The 24,738-nt window shown below is 30.7% G+C and overlaps 1 protein-coding gene across 1 annotated transcript in view; it reads right to left on the bottom strand.

Moving 5' to 3' along the window:
• Positions 1–501: 501 nt before the first annotated feature.
• LOC130450148 (protein fem-1 homolog CG6966) overlaps positions 502–24,738 on the bottom strand; it is a 112,225-nt gene continuing 87,988 nt past the window's right edge. Inside the window, exons 4-9 of the mRNA XM_056788355.1 lie at positions 21,151–21,350; positions 20,897–21,086; positions 15,400–15,603; positions 12,821–13,077; positions 9,958–10,244; positions 502–7,808 (exon numbers count right to left, since the gene is read on the bottom strand). Coding sequence (XP_056644333.1) covers positions 7,491–7,808; positions 9,958–10,244; positions 12,821–13,077; positions 15,400–15,603; positions 20,897–21,086; positions 21,151–21,350 — 1,456 coding nt within the window. The 3' untranslated portion in view covers positions 502–7,490. The remainder of the gene's footprint in view (positions 7,809–9,957; positions 10,245–12,820; positions 13,078–15,399; positions 15,604–20,896; positions 21,087–21,150; positions 21,351–24,738) is intronic.

Raw genomic sequence — 24,738 nt, 5'->3', positions numbered from 1 at the left:
GGCAAATCAATACGTGCCAAAAAACGACCTATCTTACTATGAAAAATTAACTTTTGCTCAGGGGAACACAGGTAGTGACGTCGAAATGACCAACGACGAAGAAACTATTGAATAGTATTAGATTCTATGACTTATTATTATTGTTTTTGTTTAATGAGTAGCATTGAATAAAGTTTATGTAATAAATATATACAAATTTTGCGTTCAAATGTAATTTTAGATCTTTCATTATTGCAGACACGCACACTTTTTGAAGTTTTGGTGCAAGAATGACGTAGATCCATAAAAAATAACTTTTTATTTGCTTTAAAATATTATATTTTTAGAAGATTTTCGGTATTTGTAATTGTTAAGGTACGTGCTTTTGGCAGTTTAAAACGTAAAAGTGGTATCTAATAAACTATGGCGTATAAAAGTTTTTTTTTATTTTCTCAAAATCGACTTTTATGGAGCTGCGTCATTCTTGCTGCGGAGTCATCAATTGCAAACAAAAAACGTTAATAGTTGTAATATTTTATTTAATATATAACAAAATTCATATAGCTAATATAGATGTAAATACTCAGCACTCATTGAATCACACTTTTTTTAAGTAAAACTATCTTAAACAAAAACATCGTTCGCTTGTTTCCAGAAAAATACATAAGCACACACATACACACACAAATAATTATATTGCTGATATATTGTCTCAATTTGAAGTCTCATTGAATTGTAATGGCTTTTCAAATAGATATAACGCTTGATTTTTCGTTTATCAAAATATAAATAGCAAAATTAGATAGAAACATTTGAAGATATATCTATTTAAAGTCATTACAATTAAAAATACCTAAAATCAAGAATATTTATCAGCAAAAATATTTGAAAAAATTAGAAACAAACGATATTTCTGTGTATTGATAACATACTAACATTCATTTAGCTAAATTTAAACTAACTTTTTTCAAATATAATGTCGATTCTATAGATTTAACTAGAAACACACTACAGAGTCTGATTAGTCTAAGAATTCGATTGAATGCTATGTATTCAATAAAACACTAACACCAATGTATTCTCCTAAAATTTTGGTTCCCATCATTTTTTAAACTAATAATTTCTGAAAAAATCTTTACTATTCACATTAATCAACCTAGTTCCATTTCACATTTCTCTAGTTTCAGGTATATGAACCATTAGTTATTAGACACCCTATATACTTTTTAGATTATTTTTAATTACCTTTTCTAAGCAACCAGAGTTTGCTTATTTGATTTATTTTGTATATCATTGAAAAATATTAATATATGTTTAAATTAATTCACAAATTAAACAGAATAGGTGTCATTGTTATATAACAAAATAAAGTGTCCAGTGACAAAAGATATTGTCAAATATTTATCTCTTATAAAATCACATTTGTATTGTATTGTTGTGTTAATCATTTGTAATAATAGAATATATATAAAACAAGTTCCTCCCGGATTTGCATTGTCCTTGATGTATTTGTATGTAATATAACCATAAGGAATAAGAAATACACTACTGAACGTAACTTTAAATTATTTCAGTTTTTTAATCATTTTTTCGTATTTTATTCTTTTTTACATGATTTACTAGCATACCATGAATTTTTTAGCACTTTAAAAATTATTTTTTGTTGTTTCGATGACAGACTAATTGTAACACAATGTCACACTTCATTAGTCCTTTCTCCTCTTTTGATATGTGACAATTTATGAATGGGCCGTCATATACCTATGTACAAATTTTGAAAGATTTGTTTAGCAAACTGTTTTTTCTATATATTTCTCTACAATTCAGCACCAACACAATTGTTATATTTTTTAATTTTTAGGGATGTAAAGTATTTTTTAAATTAACATAATTCAAAATTAATAGAAAATTCCACTGAAAGATTAGGAATAGATTTAAATTTTTTCCCCATTAGAAATTAATTGACCTCTGGGTTCTAAAATAGATATAATCCATATTGAAATTTTTGTATGAAAAATCATCATATAAAACTTGTAAATTCATAAAATTGCACGAATCTTTTCAAAACTATAAGTTTGATTGCTTGAAATTATAATAATGAAATAAAAAATTTAAGAAAGTTGAATAATGCATTTTCATCCACGACTTTATCTAACCGCTGGTTCTTCATATTTTTTGTGAAATTTCAACTGAATAGATTAATTAGAAGTTAGTTAAATATTGATTACAAAATTCGACAAAGACAATGAAGTACTTTAGATTTAAATGGCAATAAGTAACAACATAAATTTAGAAGCTACGTTCTAACTTTTGCTTAAATTTTACATATTGATGTTACATGTGTAAAAGCCCCATTGTTGCTATGAATTATGACAGTAATGAATTAGTTTTTTTATTTACAATGGTTTGATTACATGTTTGAAATGTAATAACCAAACAGGAAAAAGAAGCTACCAAATTTATTTGTAAATAATAGTCGCTTTGAAGAAACTGATCACTGTAAAGTGGCCGGTCAAAGACCTCAACTAATAATGACAAATATTTTCCAAACGTTTATAAAAAATTGATATATAAGAATATATCAGTGTGGAATTTGTTAATAGTATTTTAAACTATATTTTTTAGCTCATCAATACCATTTTACAAGAAATATTTGCAGATTATTTTGATTACAGATTGGAATTTTTTTAAACTATAGTGGTGATAACCTTTACTGTGCTTCATTCTTTCTTTCAAAATTGAGTAAATCACTGTAGAGCAAAACACACAATATATGTTATTTATCCTAATTTTCTGTCGCTTACAAATTATAGATAAATACACCAATGAATTATTCTTATTTTACATCATAAGACGTTTTGTACAGTTGAGACTACTGGGTAGTGTTTTTATATTTTATAAAATATAATACACAAAAATCAATAGATTTTTTCAGAAAAAGAATATTGTTTGAAAAAGATAGTTACGCTCCACAGTGAAGGTCACTGTTAATGGCTAGCCTATTTTTAAACAATAATACTACCTCATGATTTTGGAAATAAAGAACAGTTTCTAAGAAAGATTTTTCTTGGACACATTTTACCTTGAAAATCTTCCTGAAATGACCCCATATATGATTCGTGGAGGAAGAATTGAGAATATTTACGTTACAATAATCATGATAATTTGTGGTAATTTCAACAATTTCAATTAAGTCTCCAAGTGCGTGGGGTTCTTTGAGAGTCTTAAGCTAAAGTTTTGAAGTTTGATTTCAAAACAACCAATATTAAAATTTAGATCGTATGAATAATATGTAAACCTGTATCAGAGGTCTGATCTTAAAATGCTTCCTGCATTACATGTACAAAAAAATTACAGTTTGCTACTAAATTTGAGATATAAGCCTCCTATTTTAGGTTTGACTTTGCAATAATACAAAGATCATCAAAAGTAAAGATTTTTTCAGTGATTCGTTATTGTTTGAAATAAAATATGAGGACCTTTAGAAACTCTAAGGAGACCTAATATTGTTCTAAACTTTAAACATTCAGTATTTTTTGTACGATTTTTTTTAATAATTTACTTATAAGAATATCAACAGACAGACAGTCAAAAATATTTGCCGATATCTGTGCATATTTTTTTACATAGTACAATTATATCACATTTTTTCGATTCAAATGCTTCACTAGTTTCTTTAGGGCGTATTGTAAAAAATCGAAAACAAATATTAGCAATTTGCAGTTGAAAATCTCTGAGCAGTTCATTAGCCTTGAGGCTAATAAAAGTGAAATACAGATAACATGATCATTCACAAAGGCTAATTTCAATGTAATTGAATAAACTTATTTTTATTTTTTCATTAAGTGGCAATGATATTTGAATTTGCTACTAGTGTTACTTGTGTAGACTAGAGGATTCAAACTTTTTTTCCTTGTGGATCACTTTCAAAATATCACTGACTTCAATGGACCACCTGCTACTACATTTCAACCATTTTCCCAAACAACAATGGAAATTTGCTTAAACCAATGTCGAGTTCTCCCATTGACACCTAGGGGTTCATTCGGACCACCTTGGGAGTCACAGATGGTGTAGAGTGATGTCTTTGAATTTTCATATCGATTGTCACTGTTTGTTTGGGGGGTTGAATGCATAATTTTTAGGGCAGAAAAGTTTCTTATGGACCCACGATTATTTTAAATGTTATAGTTGTATGACTCACTATTAACGTCTACTTCAAGTTTTTTCCTATTTTACAAAGTTATGTCTTTTTTAGGAACATAATGATTTTGAAGTTTTCTTCAATTACACTTCTACTTTAATGCGATATCATTTATATTAGAATGTAGCCTTCATTAAGTGTACTGTCATAAAAGAATATCAATTGTTCCCAAACAATCCTAAAATTTCAAATTAAAATTTATTTTTCTGTTTCAATAATGAAACTTCTAAACAATAATATATATGTTGAAACTCTTGCTCAAAAAACAGCAAAATATACATTTCACTGAAACATTCAAATAGCCTAGAAACTAAGAAATTCTGAACCTTGCTCTATTTAACAGTTATATGCACTTTAACTTCATAGTCCTTGTAACAAAATACAAAACATGGCCATTCTGATTTCAAATTATTTTTATATGTCTAGTCACAAGTTTAAAAGGACAATTATAGGAGAGTCTTCATCAAATAAACCACTGTAAATATCAACTGTTGGTGCAATTATAAATAATCAACCAATATTTCAGAAAAAAATACAAGAATGAATATTTATCAATATTTGTTATCCACTATAAAATAAAAAAAATATGTATAATGGTAATGATTTATTTATTGTTCAATACAACATTTGATAATTATCATTTTTGAATTTACCAGTGACAGTTTAGTCGAACTCCACATATTCTCATTTTAAACCCTTGAAATTTTTGTAATTATTATTAGAAAAATTGTTGGTTTTCTAATTGGACCTAGTATCGAAGAATATATTTTCTTAATACGTTTTTTTATCCCGAGGTGGCTCTAATTCTGAAAACGAGTGCGATTAACATGGTTGAGTGCCGATCGGGTGTGTCTCAGGTGGCAGATAAGGGGACCAGAGAGAAGTTAAGTGAGGCTCAGCCCCCCTTCCAAATAATACGTGCCTTTCTAGTCAGAACTTAGACTACAGTGGCCACAGGAAGTCCGACTGGCGTAAAAATCGCACCAGGATTATAAAAGCACTGGCACGAACTAACTCCATCTGAGACTCCGAAGGATAAGGATAAGGATCCTTCCAGGTATTTTACACAGGAGACTTATAAAGATGCTGAGCCCCGAGTCTCATTCGAGATAAAGTTCTCTTCCGCCACACAAGCGATCAAGGAGGCTCTGGTGGGAATTATGAAAAGAACTCAATCTGCCCTGACTTCGTTACACGGCCGGATCTTCCTCATTTATACCCCCCACCAGGGAAAAATGGTAAGGGTATATCCACAAATGGCCAGTAACACGGTCATTGGGTCCTCATATTCCCACAACTGTCCCAAAAAACGATAGTTGCCTCACAAAATACAAAGTCAATCTATTCCTCGCAGATCAACTTGCAACACTGCCAAGTCCGCCTCAGGTGTCTATAGTAGAAGCCTATTAAGGTTGCAGACGAATATATATCTAATACATGAGCACTTAATTAATGTCTGACTAGTCAGAGTCAGGTTAGAAGTCAAATATAGACAAATTTTTCAAGACAATTCATCTTTTGGACCAAGAGCCAGCTTGTTCATCAAAAGGAAACTGCGGCTGATCAAGATCTGCCAACTGTGTACCAGAGACCTCGCAGTTGTAGTGGTTCTTTGTCGAAGGGACAAAAACCAGACAAATGGTATCACCTGATTATTTCCCTTATGATCATGAAGAGGTCCCACCCAGAAAAGGTAAAGGTCTTAATTAATTACTGCAGCTCCCATACCAATAAATCCCATAAATAACATCGACTCTTCTCGAATACGTTTCAAGCAATAATCTAGGGCCCCCCTTGAAGACAGGAGGTTAACAATCTAACCTTGGGCTGTCGAAAGTAGTCTCTATCTGACAGGTTTGTTCCGAGGACACAATCTTTAGCCAATGTCAAATTACCTTCTCCTAAAGAGTAATCCATTCAGGGACTGGGGCGTCTTCAGAGTGCAAGACGCAATCATGCAAGCCTATGAAGCTGACTGCCCTCTTAACAGTAGAGTTTGTAAGAACAAATGACCTGGTGGAGTAAAGAGCTGGGCGCCCTTAGAACTAAACCCCTCAAGTCTTAAGATGGAAGTTGGTAACTACTGAACTTGCGGCCCATGTGAAAAAAGGAAACTCATAAGGTGGAGTGTCCTCTCCCGTTATATGGACGGTGATTATTGACAATTTGTGGTTGAATGGATAAGGCTTCTGGTCAAAGTCCTAAAATAATAAGAAATAAGATACAAGCCATAGGGTGCGACCGTCGTCCCCAAAATTTCAAAACCAAATTTAAGTCATCTGTCCTGAGAGGTCGTACTAGGAATATGACTCTCCTAATTTCCTAAGCCCAAAAGGACCCGTTTGGTACACAGATGGGTCAGTTACACAATTAAGAACAAAAGAACCTTTTTGTAGCGATGGACCAAAAATAGAGGAGACTCCAAGGCTCGGTCTCATAGCCACAATCTTCCAAGAAAAGATAAATGCAATTTGCAAAATATAGAACATACACAATTATATCTGCCGTGACAATAGGAAAGCTCTCGAGTTCGCAGTTGTTACCTCGTAAGGTGGTACAAAATTAGATAGAGCAGCTTCAAAAGCAATCGACGAATAATTATGTCAATTTTGTTAGAGTCCCTAGATACTCTCGTGTCCAGGGAAATGAGAGGCGAGACCAGTCTAATAGGTAAAAAGGTGACTTTTAACAACCGGCTTATGACACACCAAAACCCTTTTCTAAGAACCTTCCAAGGTACTTATTTAATTCGAAAGAAATCTTGTATATGGCAAAATCCCTCGAGAGGATGGTTAATGTCCAAGATCCACGATTTCCATCTCAAGAAAGAGCATGGGAGAACAGTTCAAAATCTCAATGAGAACCAAATTTCAATGTTTTCTCATAAGAAAAAAAAATAATTATAATAATTATAATTATTATAATAATTATAATAGAGAGTCGAGAACGGCCGGAGAAAAATCGAGAGCAATTATTATTAGTATTATAAAAATATGTTTAGGTGACATTTGAACACTAAACTTATTTAATGACAGTAATAACTTATTTCCTAAATCACTTATTTAGTTGAAATGTGAAAAAAATATGATAGGAAAAAATTAACTCTGATTTAATTATTTTTTCTCTAAACAATAATAATAAACAAGCATTATTCATATTCTGCATTTTTTCTGAAATCGCGTTTGGTTTTTAAACAACAAAATGTCATTTTACAAATACAAAGAATCTTAAATCAAATAAAATTCGCATGTTACAAACATTTAAAAAAAGGAAAAACTTACATAAATCACAATCAAATTTATTGAAATCAGTGGCACGCTATAAAGGACTCTAATTTAGGAGGTACATTACCTCTATATGGTATTTTGAACTGTCTTATCACTCGCGCTGCTGCGCAACTCAGTCTCGTATATTTAGCCGTATTAACTAATTGATGCACAGGTTGACCTTTCAGAAGATCAACGAAGGTTTCACCTGCGTTGTTCACGGTATCGATGTGGGCACCGTTAGCGAGTAACACTTGAACTACTGATGACGGACAAGGTTTCGTCATAGCAGTTAAATGGAGAGGAGTGTTCCCATCGTCGTCTTTTATATTAGGATCGGCGCCTACTTTAAGTAATACCTGTAATACCAAATAAAAAAGTAAGATAAATAGCTTACCTAGGTACTAAATATTAGAAATTCGACAGAACTTTTAAAATATCATTAGAACTGCTCCTCTTTGAAAAATAATTACAAATGCGAATAAGAGGAATTTACTTAAAAAAATGTGAAATCCAATAAACACTAGGAAATTTAGTTTCATCACTTTTAATATAGAGTGGTGTCTTTCCTCAAACAGAAACAATAGTGAACAGGTCTTCTTTTACTGTAAATTTTTTTAGACTAATGTTTGCCAAGATAAGGGAAAATTCTGCAAAATTCTCAATATTTGGCTTATGGCTATAAGGGGCAAGCTTCGTAAACAGTGTGTAAACTCCAAATTAAATGAATTCATTGTTTCAGTTACCGTATATTGCAAAATAATTTAAAATTGACTTCCTTCAACATGAAAACGTGATCTCTAACTTTGAATGACAGGTACAATCCTCAATTTTGATAATGTAAAGTTTAGGCTTGTGATTCTATCCTTTAAAAAGTCAAAAATATTATATTGTTTCAAGTTTACTGGAAAAATGAATATAGAAAAAAAATAAAAATACAATCATAATGAACTAAAGAATGAAACGTCTTGGCAGCATCCTCCTCTTAAATATAAATTTTGGTAATCAACTATTATTATTTTTTTATGTTATTTCTTGCAATAAACATTTTTTGTAGAAAAGGGAAAGTTGCTTCAAACAATAATTCATAAGTACATACTCCCAAAGGGCTAAAAATAGGGTTCTATTTTCACTTTTAAATGTGTTTATGGATATAGGCATTTTCAGTGACAGTTAGTGACAGTGACAGACAAAAGTTAGGGGATCTGATAATTCACCTAAAGATTCTAGAATCGCTAAAGGTAGATAATGTGATAAACTAATGAACTTTCGAAAATTGATTTTTGAAAACTCTACCAAAGCTTGACGAGTACTGTGTTGTCATATTAGACAATGCTTCGTATCACACGAGAAAACTTGAGAAAATTCCAACAATGGCAACAAGAAAAGCAGGTAATCAAGAATGGCTTACTACCAAAAATATCGATTTTGGTGAAACGATGGTTAAGGCAGAGATTTTAGAAATTGTCAAAGAGCATAAAAATAAGTATAACTCAAACATTATTGATTAAATGGCCAAAAACAAAATAAAACCATTTTATGTTTACCGCCCTACCGTTGTAAACTCAATTCCATTCAGTTGATCTGGGCAGATATGAAACAATATGATGCAGCAAAAAATAAAACATTCAAATTTTTCATGAAGATATTCAAAGAATTACACCTGATGAGCAGAAAAAGTATATTTAGTATGCCAAGGAAAAGGTTGAAATCCAAATATGGAATATAAACATTGTCATTGATGTGCAAGTTGAGCCACTTATTATAAATGTTGACGACAGTGGAAGCTCAATGTCATCTGATGGGGAATAAGAAAATGTGTTTATTGAGGTAAAAAATGAAGATTTTATTCTAATGTTTCAATACACATATTTTTAAATTTTTAAATGAATATGTTCCATATTTTGGCCATTCACTTTGTATATATTCCAAACTTCTCGTTTACATTGTATATTTTTTTATTGTGCATAATTATTTAAGATTTATATTATCACTCTGCTGTATGAAACTGCAAATGATTTCTTAAGTGTGGTCCTGTTACATGCTCGGCTTTGGCGTTTTCAATCCTGGTCACGTGCACTTTGCCACTTTGTGTAAATATGTTTTCGTTTTGCTTGATAATAGACTTGAATTATAAACTTATTGAGGTACTTTTCCACCAACCACTAATAGTTATTTTACAAAGTGAAAAAGGTCAGGTGCAATAAAAAAATATCGAAGATTAGGAATATTTAAATTTTGCATTAATTATAGAAAAATATTCTTGACTTATTATGAACTAGTGGAATAGTAGACAGAAATATTTTTTTTTCTCATGCAAACCAATTTTTTCAAAGTTGTGCAATAAATATTTTGTAATATACAAAGAATTAAATTTCAATAATATGCGCAACATATAAACATTTTTAATATTCCAACTAAAAGTAATTATAGGTAATATTCATTAAGAATAATGTACATTTTCATATACATTTGGAATTATTATAAACAATACTTTAAGCAATTTACCTCGGCCAGATGTGATGATGGGAATTGACAAGCGGGATATCTTCCCAAAATTGCAACTTCTTTACAACAAGCTAAATGTAATATGGTTCTTCCAGATCTAGCTCTAATTTTCAATTTGACCAATTGGTATATCACTTGATAAATGTTCCTGGTAACTTCTTCGCTGCTGGTACGGTGATCTAAAAGTTTAGTCAACAAACACGCTAAATGAAGAGTAATAACCATTACTCTAGTTAGATAATTCAAATCTCCTTTGCAACTAGACAATCTTTCTATGGTTAAATTTCCTGAAACATAAAAGTAATTAACGTAATAAGTTATTTAAGCACGACAGTGATTTGTATGAAAAGATAAAAGAAACTGAAAAGTAAAAACTGCATCAAAACTGTGAACACTGGCGTGTCATAGCGTCAAAAGTTGATTGAAACAGAGTTAAGATAAAATTAGGAAAAAAAATACTGTAAAGAGTTGGAGTTCAGAATAATTTCTAAAATATAACTTAAAAGGAATTTTTTTAATTTGTACAAAATCAGCAATTACAGTCAAAAGGTATTCTATAAGCTAATTGACTGGCGTAGAATTCAGTATTTCCAAATTCATCAATGGTACGATAAGACTTATTCCGGTGAAGGGACGTCTATATTTCATTTAAGATCTATAGAGAATCGTCTTTCTCTAGTCGTTCACGAAATTTGGTACTATGCTTCTGGATTTCTTCTGTGATGTAAGATATGCCATGATCTTTGTGAGTAGTATCATTAGAAACACACCAAGGTGCATTCACTATTGCATTAAGTATTTTGGATTGGGACCTCTGAAAGAAAGAAATACTCGATTTGGTAGCAAAATTTACGTTATTGGGAGTGATTTATGGACATCCTTTCATATATTTAATGTTGAGTTCATTTATTTTTATTTTCCTCGTCCGATCTTCTAAAAGGTTTAAGTGGTGTTAGAAGTGAGCTGCTATCTCAGTTGCTGGACCTTTGTAACTGGATAAAATAACTGCAAATACAGTATTTTCTGTCGTAGGAAGATCTGATATATATAATAAAAAATAAAATAATGACTCCAGAACGCTGTTTTATGGTACCTCAGATTTGATCAGGTCTTATTGATTCTGGTTTTGAATTGTCTACTTATTAAGTAAAACTTAATTTGAAGTTAGATGGAATATATTGTTTTATTTTGAAAAGGAGGCTTTCGTGCCACACCTTACCAAAGGATTGACTTATATTAAGGAATACAGATGGACCATATTTTCTTTTCTTCGAGGTATCTGTTGATCTTATGTACAATTCTGTGGCATTGCTGGATAGTAGAATGTGAATGGCGGATACCAAATTGGTGATGCTGAATTTCATTTAAAATGGGACTCATTCAGTTTATTAGGTGTTTTTTAAGAAGTTTAGATATAATTGATAAAACAATAATGGGTCTGTTGGACTGGAGCAAATTCACATCAAATGATTCAAAGATTGTGATTAGTAGAATGAATTATACTAAAATTTTTACATTTATAATAGAAAAATGAAAAGTATGTGTTATTATGATGTACGCCCACTAGTGGAATACTAGTAATACTTTTTTCAAAACTTTCTTGAAGTAGTATGATCTTATAAGTAGCATGATACCTCCTAGACACCAGGTACACAATATTCTTAAGTTTTCAAATTTTCTCTTAACTCTGTTTTCAGCAATACGCTTAACTAGCATTCAAGTTTTAACTTGATTTTTCACTCTTTAGGACACATTTAAGTAAAGTATTTTCTATTTATACTACTAATACATTATTTAAATCTGTGAGATACAACACAAGAAAATAAACTATATTTTTTTTATTACTCCAAATGGGAAGGTTTTTATTACAAAATTTGTGAGAATTGATTGCTTCTTGTACTGCGAGTCACTGTAGCTTTCAATTAAAATTTTATTTATAATTTGTTTAGTTGGTTTTATTGTGAAATAATTAATTTTATCAAGCAATTAATTTTAATCTTTTCTTTCAAAAACCGTTAATTCGTCTTTGAAACTCAACCACAACGCAAGTTTCCATAGATAGATGAAATCCTCACTTTTTTTGAGATTTGGAAATTAATTTAAAGTTATTAAAGAATAGTGCTTGAGAAATTATAAATGAATTTAAGTTTTTATTTTATCTTTGGGAATTTATCTAATAAACTTAATACTAGAAGACGACAAACAAAGGGGATTTAAACAGTTGTTGTTGTTGAAAATAGCCAGTATCTAAAAATAAGTTGTGAACCATGTGAACTTCATGATTTAATCCTTGAACTAATAAGTCTTTTAGCCAGTAAATTAGTCAACAGATTTCACAGATAACACCAATATTTCATAATTTTTTTTTTAATTTCTTTTGACGAAAAAAATTAGATGACTCCCCGCATTTACTTGAAACGTATTTTTGAACGCATAACTGTATTTGATGTTATTTTAAAATTGCTTATCTATCTGAACTATGAAAAAAATGCATATAGCCCAGTAGGTATCTTTATATAGATCGTTTTTGCAAATTGTAGGAACTATTTGTTCGTGTTGCTAGGAGAAAAAAATTCAAATTATCACCATTTGCTCGTTAGAATCTGTACAAAAACAGTTGACTCACCTTGTATGGAAGTTTCCTATGACTTCTATACAATAAGATTATTTTCAATGATGAACTATACATACAAATGGTGCTGTTCCCGAATCAGTTAACTTTTTTTAGAGTTTATTATTCATATAAAATATTATACTGGTATTTAAAAAAGAGTCTGTCGCATTGGTTTTTGAAATTATTCAAAATTAATCAAGCAAATTTTTTTCATTAATGGGTAAATTATTTTGTTCTCAAAGATATTACCTAATTCCACTTCTCTAACAGCCTTTTTAAACACCCTCAAAATTTCAATTACGTCTACAGATGGAACAACTCTGCCTCTTGTTCCTCTATGTTTACCTTCTTCACACATCATAAAAGAGAACAATTCCGTAAAACTGAAAAGACTACTTTGTGTCATCGGATTCAATCTTTCCAGCATTGATTGTTGCATATCTAGAGCATAGTTCCATAGTTCAATGCATCGGTTGAATTTACCTGCGTCGGCGTATACTGCCCCTCTGGAAATATAATGAAGATAGAAAAATACTAGACACTGCAATAAAAATTTTAACTATAAATTATTGTAACGAGACCATACGAGTTATTTATCTTTTTCCTGTAACTTGGTTTTGCTTATATGATTATGCAGATATTGGATATTCTGAACTGTTGTAAAATATTCTAAGGAATTTATATAGAAATTGGAAGACATAAAAATAAGACAGGAATTGGAAATAATTACATGTTAAAAATTTTGATTAAAATAAAAGAATATAGACATTTTGGAAAAATAATTAAAACAATAGTAAAATAAAAATTGGGGTGAAAAAAAAACACTCAAAATTTTTCATGAGAGGTATTTGAAGAATAACTTGTTTATCAGAAAATGAGTGGCGGAATGCAAGAAAATTTTGAGTTTAAAATAAGAAAATAAAGTTTTTATTATATTTTGAATACCAAAACTGTTCTTATAGAATGAAAGTTTATTATATTTCCTATAAAAGCGATTTCTTGCCCTTTTTCCGTTCAATTAGACGTTTTCTCACAAAACGCGAATGAAACCAGGATTTAAGATTGGGAAAACAAACTTTAAATAACTTATTTAAAAATTCATCATAGAGACAAGCATTAAAGTATGGTGTACCTCTCAAGATCCCCAATTTATTTTCTAACCAAAGTTTTACAGAAGCCTTTTAACTTGATAAAATTCTTAATTTAACATGATAAGCAGATTATTATCAGGAAGGTTCTTAAAAAATTTCTGGGTTTTGGAGTAAAAGTTGAAACAGTTACTTTCCTAACAAGTGCGGAAAGTGATACTTTCCCGCACGCGACTGCAGTTGTCCCGAACGACGCGGAGCGGAGTTCGGGCAAGCGATCAAGTGCGGAAAGACACTTTACGCATTAGTTAAGAACATTATTTTTTCTACAACCGTATATACAACGACCCATTTTTCAAAAATTATTTTATACCAACAAACATAATAATATACAAAACTTTAACTAAAACTACTAATTTTTACAAATATTTGTTGTATTCTGTAGACTAGTAAGAATTGTCGGTCCAGTGGAGTTATTTGGTTTAATATGGTTTAATTTAGAAGAAGATTGTACTTATTCGGTTACTTCCAAAACGTTTTGAACAATTTTGACGTTTTAGTAACAATTACACGACTGGGTTGTCATAGCAACTGATATCAAGCCCGGGTGGTTTGATAGTTGTGACACTCCTTTGAAGATTGTACAAGGTTATATAAAAAATATCTGTATTATTATATATTTTCAAAAAATTAAAAATGCTACAAAAAGCTAGAAAAGGTTTAAATTTATTTGATGGACTATTTCGTAAATATTTATTTACCTGTAGTAACAATAGTTATAACCTCCGAAGTAAAAAAGTATCTAATAAGGTCAAAATTTGCATAATTTTACTTCCCCGCACTAGTGCGGGAAAGTAACACTTTCAAAACTAAAATGCGTGCGGGAAAATGGGTTAAAATGCACGGTCGTAGAAAAATAATCTTTAATATACGTTTTACTCCAAAAGTGAAGGTATAAGCTTTCTAATAACATGATTATAACTAAAGTAATTGAAATGAACCTAGGATTTCCAAAAACTTAGGTACATCCAAATTTCCTTTTATGCTGTGCAATTCAAAATTTTGCTGTTTCAGACGTTTCTTTAAAATGCCAAGAACATTGTCGGAAATTATGTGAAAAGATTATCGGGACACAATATAAATGCAGTTCTTTTGGGCTTCTTTTCTGGTCTCTTACTCTTCCTTATTGAAAACTAATAACTATGATGGGTTTTCCAAAAAACTTTCACTGGAAAATAAACTGAGGGTCTTGAGGAACACAACGTACTTTTATATTTACTTGTCTCTACAATGATTTTTAACAATGTTATTAAAGCTTTCCTGTAAGTACTGTAGCTATCCCACGGTGGCGGGAAATCTAAGCTTTCAATTGCGTTATATAAGAAAATGACAGTTGTTCGCAAAAGGGTGAGAGATAATTTTTGTGGAAAGTTTGATAAACTTTTACTCATCAATCAATAAAAAAATGGTTTTTCTTATTTTGAATTCAAATGTTTTTTGCCTTCCTCCGCCCATTTTTCGGTAAAGAATATTTTTTCTCACAATGCATCTTATCAAGAAAGTTCGGGTCAATTTACAGCGTGATGAAACAGTTTTTACACTCATAGGTATTTTTATTTCCTGTAATATAAAATGAACGAGAAAACTTACTGGATAGAAGAACAATAAAAGAAGTATCAAGAAATATTATGGAAAAATTTTGATAAAATAAACGAAAGAATTGAGAAAAAGATATTTTACCTGTAACGAATATAGTAACTAGTATCAGGATGGGCTGGTCCAAGTATTCTTTCTCTCATTACTAGTGCTTGCATTCTCATCTGATCAGGATCGGCTAGGAGATCGTCCAAGTTGTCGATGTCATCAACTTCAATAACATTATCATAAGCTGCTACTTTTTGAGAATTTGGTTTTGGGATAGGGTGTTTTGGATCATAAAAGTACCTAAAAATAAATATACTGATTAAAATCCAAACCTTCGCATGAGAATTAAATTTTCCCTGCAGGATTGCGACGTTACAACGGTTATTTTAAAAAATAAATATGTTATTGTAACTATTGCCTGTAATGTATCAATTTATGTACTAGGTGGGCAACTAAAAAGCTTCAGGAAAAAAATGTGGCTCCGAGATTATTTTCAGCATTTTTAGATAGACAACTAGAGGACGTATTAGAAAGTATGAAATTAAAAAACCAATTTTTTCAAATTCTACTCAATTAAGTGTCATTTTATATAAGGTAATCGAATTCTTCAACCAATGCTGCGCATTTTTCATTTAACAAGGTTTAGTCTAAATCTTCAAATAAGAGGTGGAAGAGAGTGTGAACCTTGTTTTGAAAAAATGAGTCGTTCTGCTTAGCCGATTTTTATAAACATGATATTGTTTGAAAGATCTTTTGTTCAGAAATATAAAATATATAAATTTTAATTAATTTAATTAACAACGTGAATGCTAGAACGCGTTGCTTCCTATATTTTAGATATTTTTATTTTCATTGACAAATTTAAACAGAAGCATAAAAGTTTAAATACGTATTTTAAAAGTAAACTAAATTAACATAAACAGCGAAACCCACATGTCGACATCTTTTTTCTGTACAGAGATGCCTTAAGAAATTTTTCTTCAAACGTCTAGTAGGTTGATAAAATAAGTTGTTCCGTATTTTTTCTCATTATTTAAAAATTTATTTGTTTACCAGTCAATCAAAGCATTACATATAAGTAAAAACCTATATTCTTGTGAGACAATATATGATACACGACGTTCCTGAAATACTTCCACAAATTTTGTGGATAGACGAGCGTTTCTTAGTAATGGTAGAGAAAATCGCCATAATATGCACTACTGGTCCAAAACGAATCCCCGTTGGATGTAAGAGATCCAACATCAGGGTCGTTGGTCTGTGAATGTGTGGTGCGGGATTTTAGGCGGACAAATAATTTGGTAATTTTTTTTAATATGAGACATTTAGTCGATTTAGACTCTTCAAAAAATAAATTGCCACTTCTTTTTTAGAAGACATACCCTTAGTAATTTGTCGTGACATGTTCTTACAACACGATGTTTGCCATCATTCCATATATGTTTGGCATTTTTTAGATCTAACATACCCTCATAGGTGAATAGGATGTGGAAGTTTAATATCTCCAGTGCTAATATGCTTAGACTTTTATTTGTGAGGCCAGATAAAAGAGCCATGTAGCAGCAGTAATAAAATTATTATTAGTAGAGTTAGAATTACTGCAGGTTGGACAATATAAGAACTTTCCATCCAGATTAAATTTTTCAATTTCCGTTCGCGCAGAATTTGTTGAAGAAAAATTAAATAGACATAAAGATTGTTTAGCACCTAAATAGAATATATTATAAGCATAACACATTTGATAGACATATAGATTTATGAAGAGGTCTATGGAATTAAAGAGGTTGAATCTTTGTTTTTATAGTTTACTTGTCCAAAGCATTTTTTGGGTATGAAAGGTATCCCTTGCCTATGCTTGAAACGGAGAGGCATTCCAGAACTAAGTGAAATGGAGACAAAATTTACACTCATCGAATGCAATACCTTGTAAGGAAGCCACTGAGAAATTGTAGTCAAAAAGAATTTGGATCTAAGCGAAATTTCAGTCTGGGTAACGACCACCAGAAAGCTTCTCTTTTGATTTTTCTATACCTCTCAGTGCTCTGACAGCTGCTTAATAATCAGGATGTATCACCAAAGTGACGTGGTAATAGAAAATATGGGTTTCAATTTTTTAAAAATTCGCAAAAACTTGCATCAACATAATAATATAAAAACTAAAATCTAAAAGAGGACAGGTTTACTATATATTCATGTTCTAGTCATTATATTGCCATTCTAATTAGTATAATTGATTCAACACATCATATAAATTATGTATAAAATTATGTCATTATTTTGAATATAATATTAAGGAAATTCCCGACACAATATCAATTTATAAAAAATACTAATAATAATTTATGATACAAATGATGATTTACCGATATATATATATTTTCAATGCCTCAGATGACTATTAGTGATAACTGTCCGCCATAGTGTTAGCATTGTTAGTCGTTTTATATCTATATAATAATTCATTTACTCGAAAACTATGTCAGGTCAACTATGTACCACACAAAACAAAATAAAAAATCATCTAAGATACGAGCCAACTCATGAGAGGTATTTTATTTCACAAATAAAATTGTGAAAAATCTTGAAAATGAATATGAATATTCAAATCAAACCAGTAAAATAACTTTTTAAAAAAGTATGTGTATTAAATAGGAATATAAATAATATGAATTTGCTTAAAGTATATTGAAACATAACGTATATAATGGAAAAATATTGTTGTATAAAATAAGCAAAAATTGAGAGTTGACACAAATAAGGACTGATGTTTGAAGACAGGATAGAGACGTTGAGAATAATTCAACCTCAGCTCTCCTATTCCTTCAGCTCAGCTCCTTCTACCGTTAGTAGATCACTGGACGTAGTTCCTAGCAACAATTCAGCAGTTACAACAACATGAAAGTGTTCTCAGCCTTATTGAGAGAAAACGATATTAACAAGGCTCATCAGATACACTTACAAAAGATGCATCCAATATCTTTGTCAACAATATTGTTCTTTTGTTTGACCTTATGATTGCAACTTTGATGATATCTAATGATTGTGTTGAAAACTGAGAAAACCAAAGTGGGCTTTTACTGTATAAATACTGAGCACAATATGATTCTATAATCAAATTCAGGTTTTAAGATTCACTTAAATTGATTGTAGACATTTGATTTTTGTTGAGTTTCACTTGTCCAATTTATTTTTTTTTGTCTTCCTCGTATCTCACTAAATTTATTTTACTAGTTCAAATATCAATTGTTAACTAAGTGACTTCAAACTAAAACTGATTAATTATTTGTGTACTAGATCCCACTTCACAAAATTGGATCCCATTTCTTCAGTTTGGATTCTGGATAAATCATTTCACTGTGTAACAAATTCACAGAGCCCAGAAGTATATCAAATTTTAAAACACAAAAACACTACACATTTGTTTTCTTAGACGTGAACCAGACATTTGGAAGGTCTTTTATACAAAATTAAAAAGTATTTTCCTATATCTTATTTAATATTGCCCTGCCCCCCAGTAAATATAAACAATATACGAATAAATGAGTCAACAACCATAACATACCTATGATCCTGCAAATGAACAAAATATTCACCTAGAAAGGGCACACACAAGAAAAACAAACAAATATACATCAAGCTCAAAGAACTATGCTGGTTAATCAGGAGAAAATTCAAAATATCATTAGATAATAAATTCCTTGTATCATTAAAGCAATAATTAAAGTACATAAAGCAATCATTAAACAAATACGGGTTCATGGAATAGAGTTCTGATGTTATGCAAGCAAATTGAATAAATCCAAATTCAGAAAAGCCAACCAAAAATACTAAGAATGGTAACAAATATACAGTGGTATAAATTAAACCAAACAATACATGAAGATCTAGAAATACCTAACATTAAGGAAATCATTAAAGAAAAACAAACTCAAAAATCATATATTGCAGTACTCAAACCATTAACAGAAGCGCCCATAATAATAGAATAGCCAAAAAGAAAAGGCTATTAAACCTAATAGGAGGTTTAACTAGAGAAGACCTCATCACGTCCCTGAGACCTGAAAGCTGAGAGCCAACTCGATAGAACAAAATGCATGCTGATTGTTAATGAATAGAATTATTTGGTGTCAATTCCATATGAAAATATTTGATTTTAAATGCATGACTCCTCTCATTACAAATATTCTCATTTTCAAGTTCCTAATTAATAGTGTTACCATCCATAGTTGCAAGGAGAGTTAATTTTTCAAGAAGTTGGTGCACTCTTTAATTTCTTTATATGAGAGTACCAAAGTTTTAATTAGTTTTATACAATTTTCACCAAACAGAATTTTTCATTTGAGCTATTAAAACAATTTTCACCTAAAAAATCTTTTATATGTACAACGGTTGCTACTAAAGTTTTGAGATAGACAAATAAAAGCAAATCTTTGTAATTGGATATGGATTTATTGTCAATACACTTTTCATGCATTTGAACCAATCGTCGAAACATTTTGTCAATTCCGATAGAAGTACCTTCAAAACATGTGATTTAAACGCACTAACTGCTTCTTTGGGTGTATAAAAACGTTGACCTCGCAATTTATTTTTGATCTGCGAGAATAAGAAAGAATCATTGGATGCCGAACAAGGACTGTACGGCGGATGACCCATCAATTCGATGTTTTGAATGGTGGAGAATTATTCGTCTTCTGCGATTGGTTTCTTTGATTTTTTCGAACAATTCTGGCGAACAAATACTGGTGTACGATTCATAATTGACCGTTCCACATTGCTCTAATAGAACGGTGTCAATATGTCCAGTTATTCCGAAAAAACAGGCGACCATCTACCTCGAAACGTTTCGTGTACGAACAACTTCTGTTGGATTTGGATCGTCTTGAAATACCCATACAGTCGATTGTTGTTTAGTTTTATGATTGGTTGCCTGTAACGATCTTATAGACGTGTTTTGGAGCACCGCGATTGAAATTTTTCAGCATTTCTTTCAATCGACACGAGCTTTTTTTGAGTGATTGTCAAATTATGTTGTTTCCAAACGGTTTTGCAATATCAGTTAACGCACATCATGAATGTTATCTGGCACATTAGGCGTTTTTGGACGACCTTCACGAAATTCATCCCGTAGAGAAGTGCGAGCACGATTGAATTCGGAAAACCAACGAAGCACGGTGGCTCGAGATAGTGCTTCATCCCCAAGAGGCACACTGCTGTTTCTTTTAATCCATGCCGAAAACACGAAAATGTTCGCGATTTAATTCCATTTTTCGACCAAGATGAATGTTTCAAATATCTTTTATAAACTCAAATAGCACACGTTCTGAGTACCTTCACCGTTAAAAATGTCAAATTTTATAATGATACCAACGAAATATTCACATCAGTGTTGCCATATGTTAAAGCTTAAGTAGCAACCCTCGTAATGTAGGATTTATTTTGCATCCCCCAGATATAAGGCATGTGCTGAAGTAAATTCAAAGGATGATTGTAATGGAGTGTTAATATTGAAATAAATACTCCCAATACTTTTACTTTTCTTAAAAAATAATATCACTTTGTTTATGATTAATATGTAATTGATGTTATTTACCTTTCCAATAATGCTATTTTCCATAATTCTAAAGCACCTATCATATCACGTTTCTTATCAACACAAGTTGCACCTAATAATTCTATAGCATCAATTCTTTCTTTTCTATTGACCAAATTTGGAATTTGTATTAAATATTCTACTATATGATTATGTCCTGTTACTGCGGCAGCCATCAATGGTGTCATTCCTGAAACCAAAATCACATAAAAATAGAATAGTTCTTTTTTTCGTACGATTTAGTTTTGTTTTACCATAAGAATCTACGTCCATTTTTGCTCCGTGTTCTAGCAGTAATTTCAAAATTTCCAAGCTTCCGGATTCTGCACAATCATGCAACGCTGTATTTCCTTTAACACTTTTTCTATTAACACTGGCCCCTATGCTGAGCAAATATTTAGCTATGCTGATGTGTCCTTTATAACAAGCGATCATTAGACAAGTATGTCCATGCCTAAAATAAAATACAAATATAAGGATATCAGAGAAAAATGATACCTAGTATTATTCTCATCACTAAAATAACTTCAAAAATTAAAAACCAGTAAAAATATCAATCATTTGAACTTGTGCAGCATTTATGTAATACCAAGATATGGCGTGATAATAATTTTCTTCATTCTTTTCTATTTCTTGTCTTCGCCTTCCAGTCCCAAGTTCCTCTCTCCATCTCTCCAATAGATGTCGTTGTACCTCTGCATACTATATCTTTTTAGGTCTATTTTTTTGTGTTTCTGCCATTGTAACAGTAATTTTCTTCGCCGTTCTTCTCTTTATTTCCTTGTTTTCCCTTCTCCGTATGTCTCCCATCTGTTTCCCTCCTTATGTGCTCGTTTACTATAAGTCCTTTAAGTAATTTCCTCTCCTATATATCTAATTTGGTTTCTTCCGTTTTACTTAGTATCTACGTTTCGCTTGCAGTACTGTTAGTCTAATGAACAAAAAAACATCGACAAACTAAATACTCCGTAAACGCCAAAAAGGAAAAGAATATGAGAAAATACTTTGTGCTCTTTCGATTGAATTGAAAAGTAAATAGTTCTAACTGAGAAAAAATGATTTTTTAAGGGCGGGTCAACTGCTCCAATGATCGTGCCTTCTGTTCGTGTGCGGTAGAAAGTCCTGATTCTAGCAGAAAATTCAATTTGAAAAAAAATCACACATTATTCGCTTTGTTTTCATTTGAACGCTCGGGTAAAGTGGAAAGAACATAAAAGTAACGTGCGTTCTAAAAATAGTATATATAAGGATTAAAATTAAAATTAAAAATAGGCACTTTTAGTCCGTATTAAAATAAAGTTAGTTTTATTCTAAAATCGTTAAAAATTTGGTAATAAATTTGAACACTTATTAATTATTATTACAGCGATAGCAAGTCGGTAGTTATGGATATTTGGTATTGTTGGTAAATATCGACATAAGTAGACGTACTAATCATATAATTTTTGTAGTAGTTTTAAAATATGTTACAAAATTATATTCCTATTTTCATTTGTAGAAGGAATTATGGGGGAAGAACTCCTAAACCTCATCACAAGCCTTGTTTCTTCGTTATTCCCATGAAAAATATTACCTACATATATCTTATTTATATTCAGGAAATTTATTTCATTTTAATGCAATGTCTCAAGCTTGTAAGTGTGAAGCATTTAAACTTGGAGATGGACGTTGGAGTCAATTGTCTGAAAGGGAAGGAAATAAATTTGAATAAACGTTCGTATTTCACCACCACTTAAAAAAAGTATAAGAAAAAATTCGAAATTCAAATTTTATTCCCAAATTTGTTTTCCCCGCGCCCCCGCAAAGTGGTCAAAAGGATTTCGCTTCAGTATAATATTTATTAATAATTAATAATAATTATTGTTTTCAGAACAGGTTATTACGATGAAAATTTTTAAATCGATCCCAATACTGAAGATTCGTCAAAATGTAGTAAGAGGCTCGATAACGAAAAGGCTCATTGTTCGAAGTCTCTAGTCACCATATTATCAACTATTTGTAATGCTTCAAAATTCCTCACATTTTGTACAGAGAAGAAAATATTCAAAAAACGTATATGTTTCCCCCCACTTCGACATATCGAGATAATATATTCGTTAAAATGTCATATTTGACCTCTACTACTTGATTATCGTATTGAAAATTCGATCCCGAAAAATGTATTCGGTCTATTGAAGAAAAACTGCAATTGTGACATATTTTTCACAAAAATCGGAATATGGGGAAATTTCCAATTGGAAATTTGGGGCACCTCTCGAGGTCGGATCATAAAAGTAATGATACATTCATGTTCGGGAGGGTCAAAATATATAAAATCGACCCTAAGAACGTCAAAATTGCTCACCCCACTTTTTCACGGAGGGGTGGTTTCGGTATCATTGCCCAACATACCAATTTTCATGTTTCTACCATTAATTGCCAATTTTTTGCAGTTTGCCACTGCACTACAAGCTTTACTTTGTATTTCAATTCAATTTTAACAGCTTTGGTTAATAATTTACTAATATAGTATGTTTATTGAGAATAAAAATAATTCACTATCATTAAAGAAACAGTCAACATTCATAGAACCAGAAGTTTAATGACAACTACAGAAAAACGCTATAAACTTACCATTTGCTATTAATCATGTATTGTTATCTTGATAGTAAATGAAGAAAATTATTATTGCATCTAACTGTAGTTACCATGGCCATGTAGATACTAGTAAAAGTTGGTAACTTGAAATGTTTGAATTAAGTATTGTATGGAAACATCCGCTAACATCAGTATTAATGCAAAAATATAGTCAAAAAGTTGTTTGCTTTTTGCTTATTCTTGACTATTGAATGAGACTTATGGAAGTAGGTTTTTATTTTTGATTTATAACTTTACCACAGATTGGAAAGTTTATATAAAATTAAAATAGCCAAAATAGCAATAAGGTTTTCTTTTATTAGAATATATATATATATATATATATATATATATATATATATATATATATATATATATTACATAATTTATATTTTGATTTAGCAGACATTAAAAATGTACTGAAAATTGATTATAAATATTTTCGGTTTATCCTAAGAAAAACATATTTTTCTATATATGCCTAGGAATACAAATAAAAATGTTCAGGTTGTACAAATGAAAATAAAACCAGAAAATTTTCTTGATTACAGTCGAATTTTTTCTGTAAGGATATAATTTTTCAGAACGCACGTTACTTTTATGTTTTTCTACTTTATCTGAGGGTGCAAATTAGTTAACAATAATTTATATATAGTACAAACGAAAACAAAGCGAATCATGTGTGATTCCTTTTGGTAAATTGAATTAATTTTCTATTAAAATCGGGGATATCTACCGCAGATGCGTAGAAAGGTACGACCATTGGAGCAGTTGATCCGTCGTTAAAAAACTTTTTCGGTTTTAAAGAGGAACAAATAGAAAATTTATCATAATTGGATGGTCCGAATTAAAATAGAGCTCTTTACTCCTTGACTTAGTCAAGAGCTTCCATTTTTCTGCCAGAAGTATACATATTCCGATAGTACGGTATTTTCTTCGTTTTTTTGGGGGAACGCAAATAATTTAATAGTATTTTTCTGGTAGTACAAATAACAACAAAGCTAACCATGTGCGATTTTTCTATAAAATCCATCATCAGGTAAAAACTTTCTTATCATATGATTATTACCTGGTTAATTCGATCATCGATAAAAGCTACGTTATTGACAACAAAGCCATTTATCAGATAATTTATGTGAATTTCATACACGTGTTGTAGGGTTTCATAAAGCTGAGAAATTTTTTTGTATTACTAGGGGAGGAGTTTTTACATTTAGTTTTAATTA

The sequence above is a fragment of the Diorhabda sublineata genome, chromosome 11 (genome assembly GCF_026230105.1).
Source record: "Diorhabda sublineata isolate icDioSubl1.1 chromosome 11, icDioSubl1.1, whole genome shotgun sequence".
Lineage (NCBI taxonomy): Eukaryota > Metazoa > Arthropoda > Insecta > Coleoptera > Chrysomelidae > Diorhabda > Diorhabda sublineata.
This window is presented reverse-complemented; position numbering and strand designations above follow the sequence as displayed.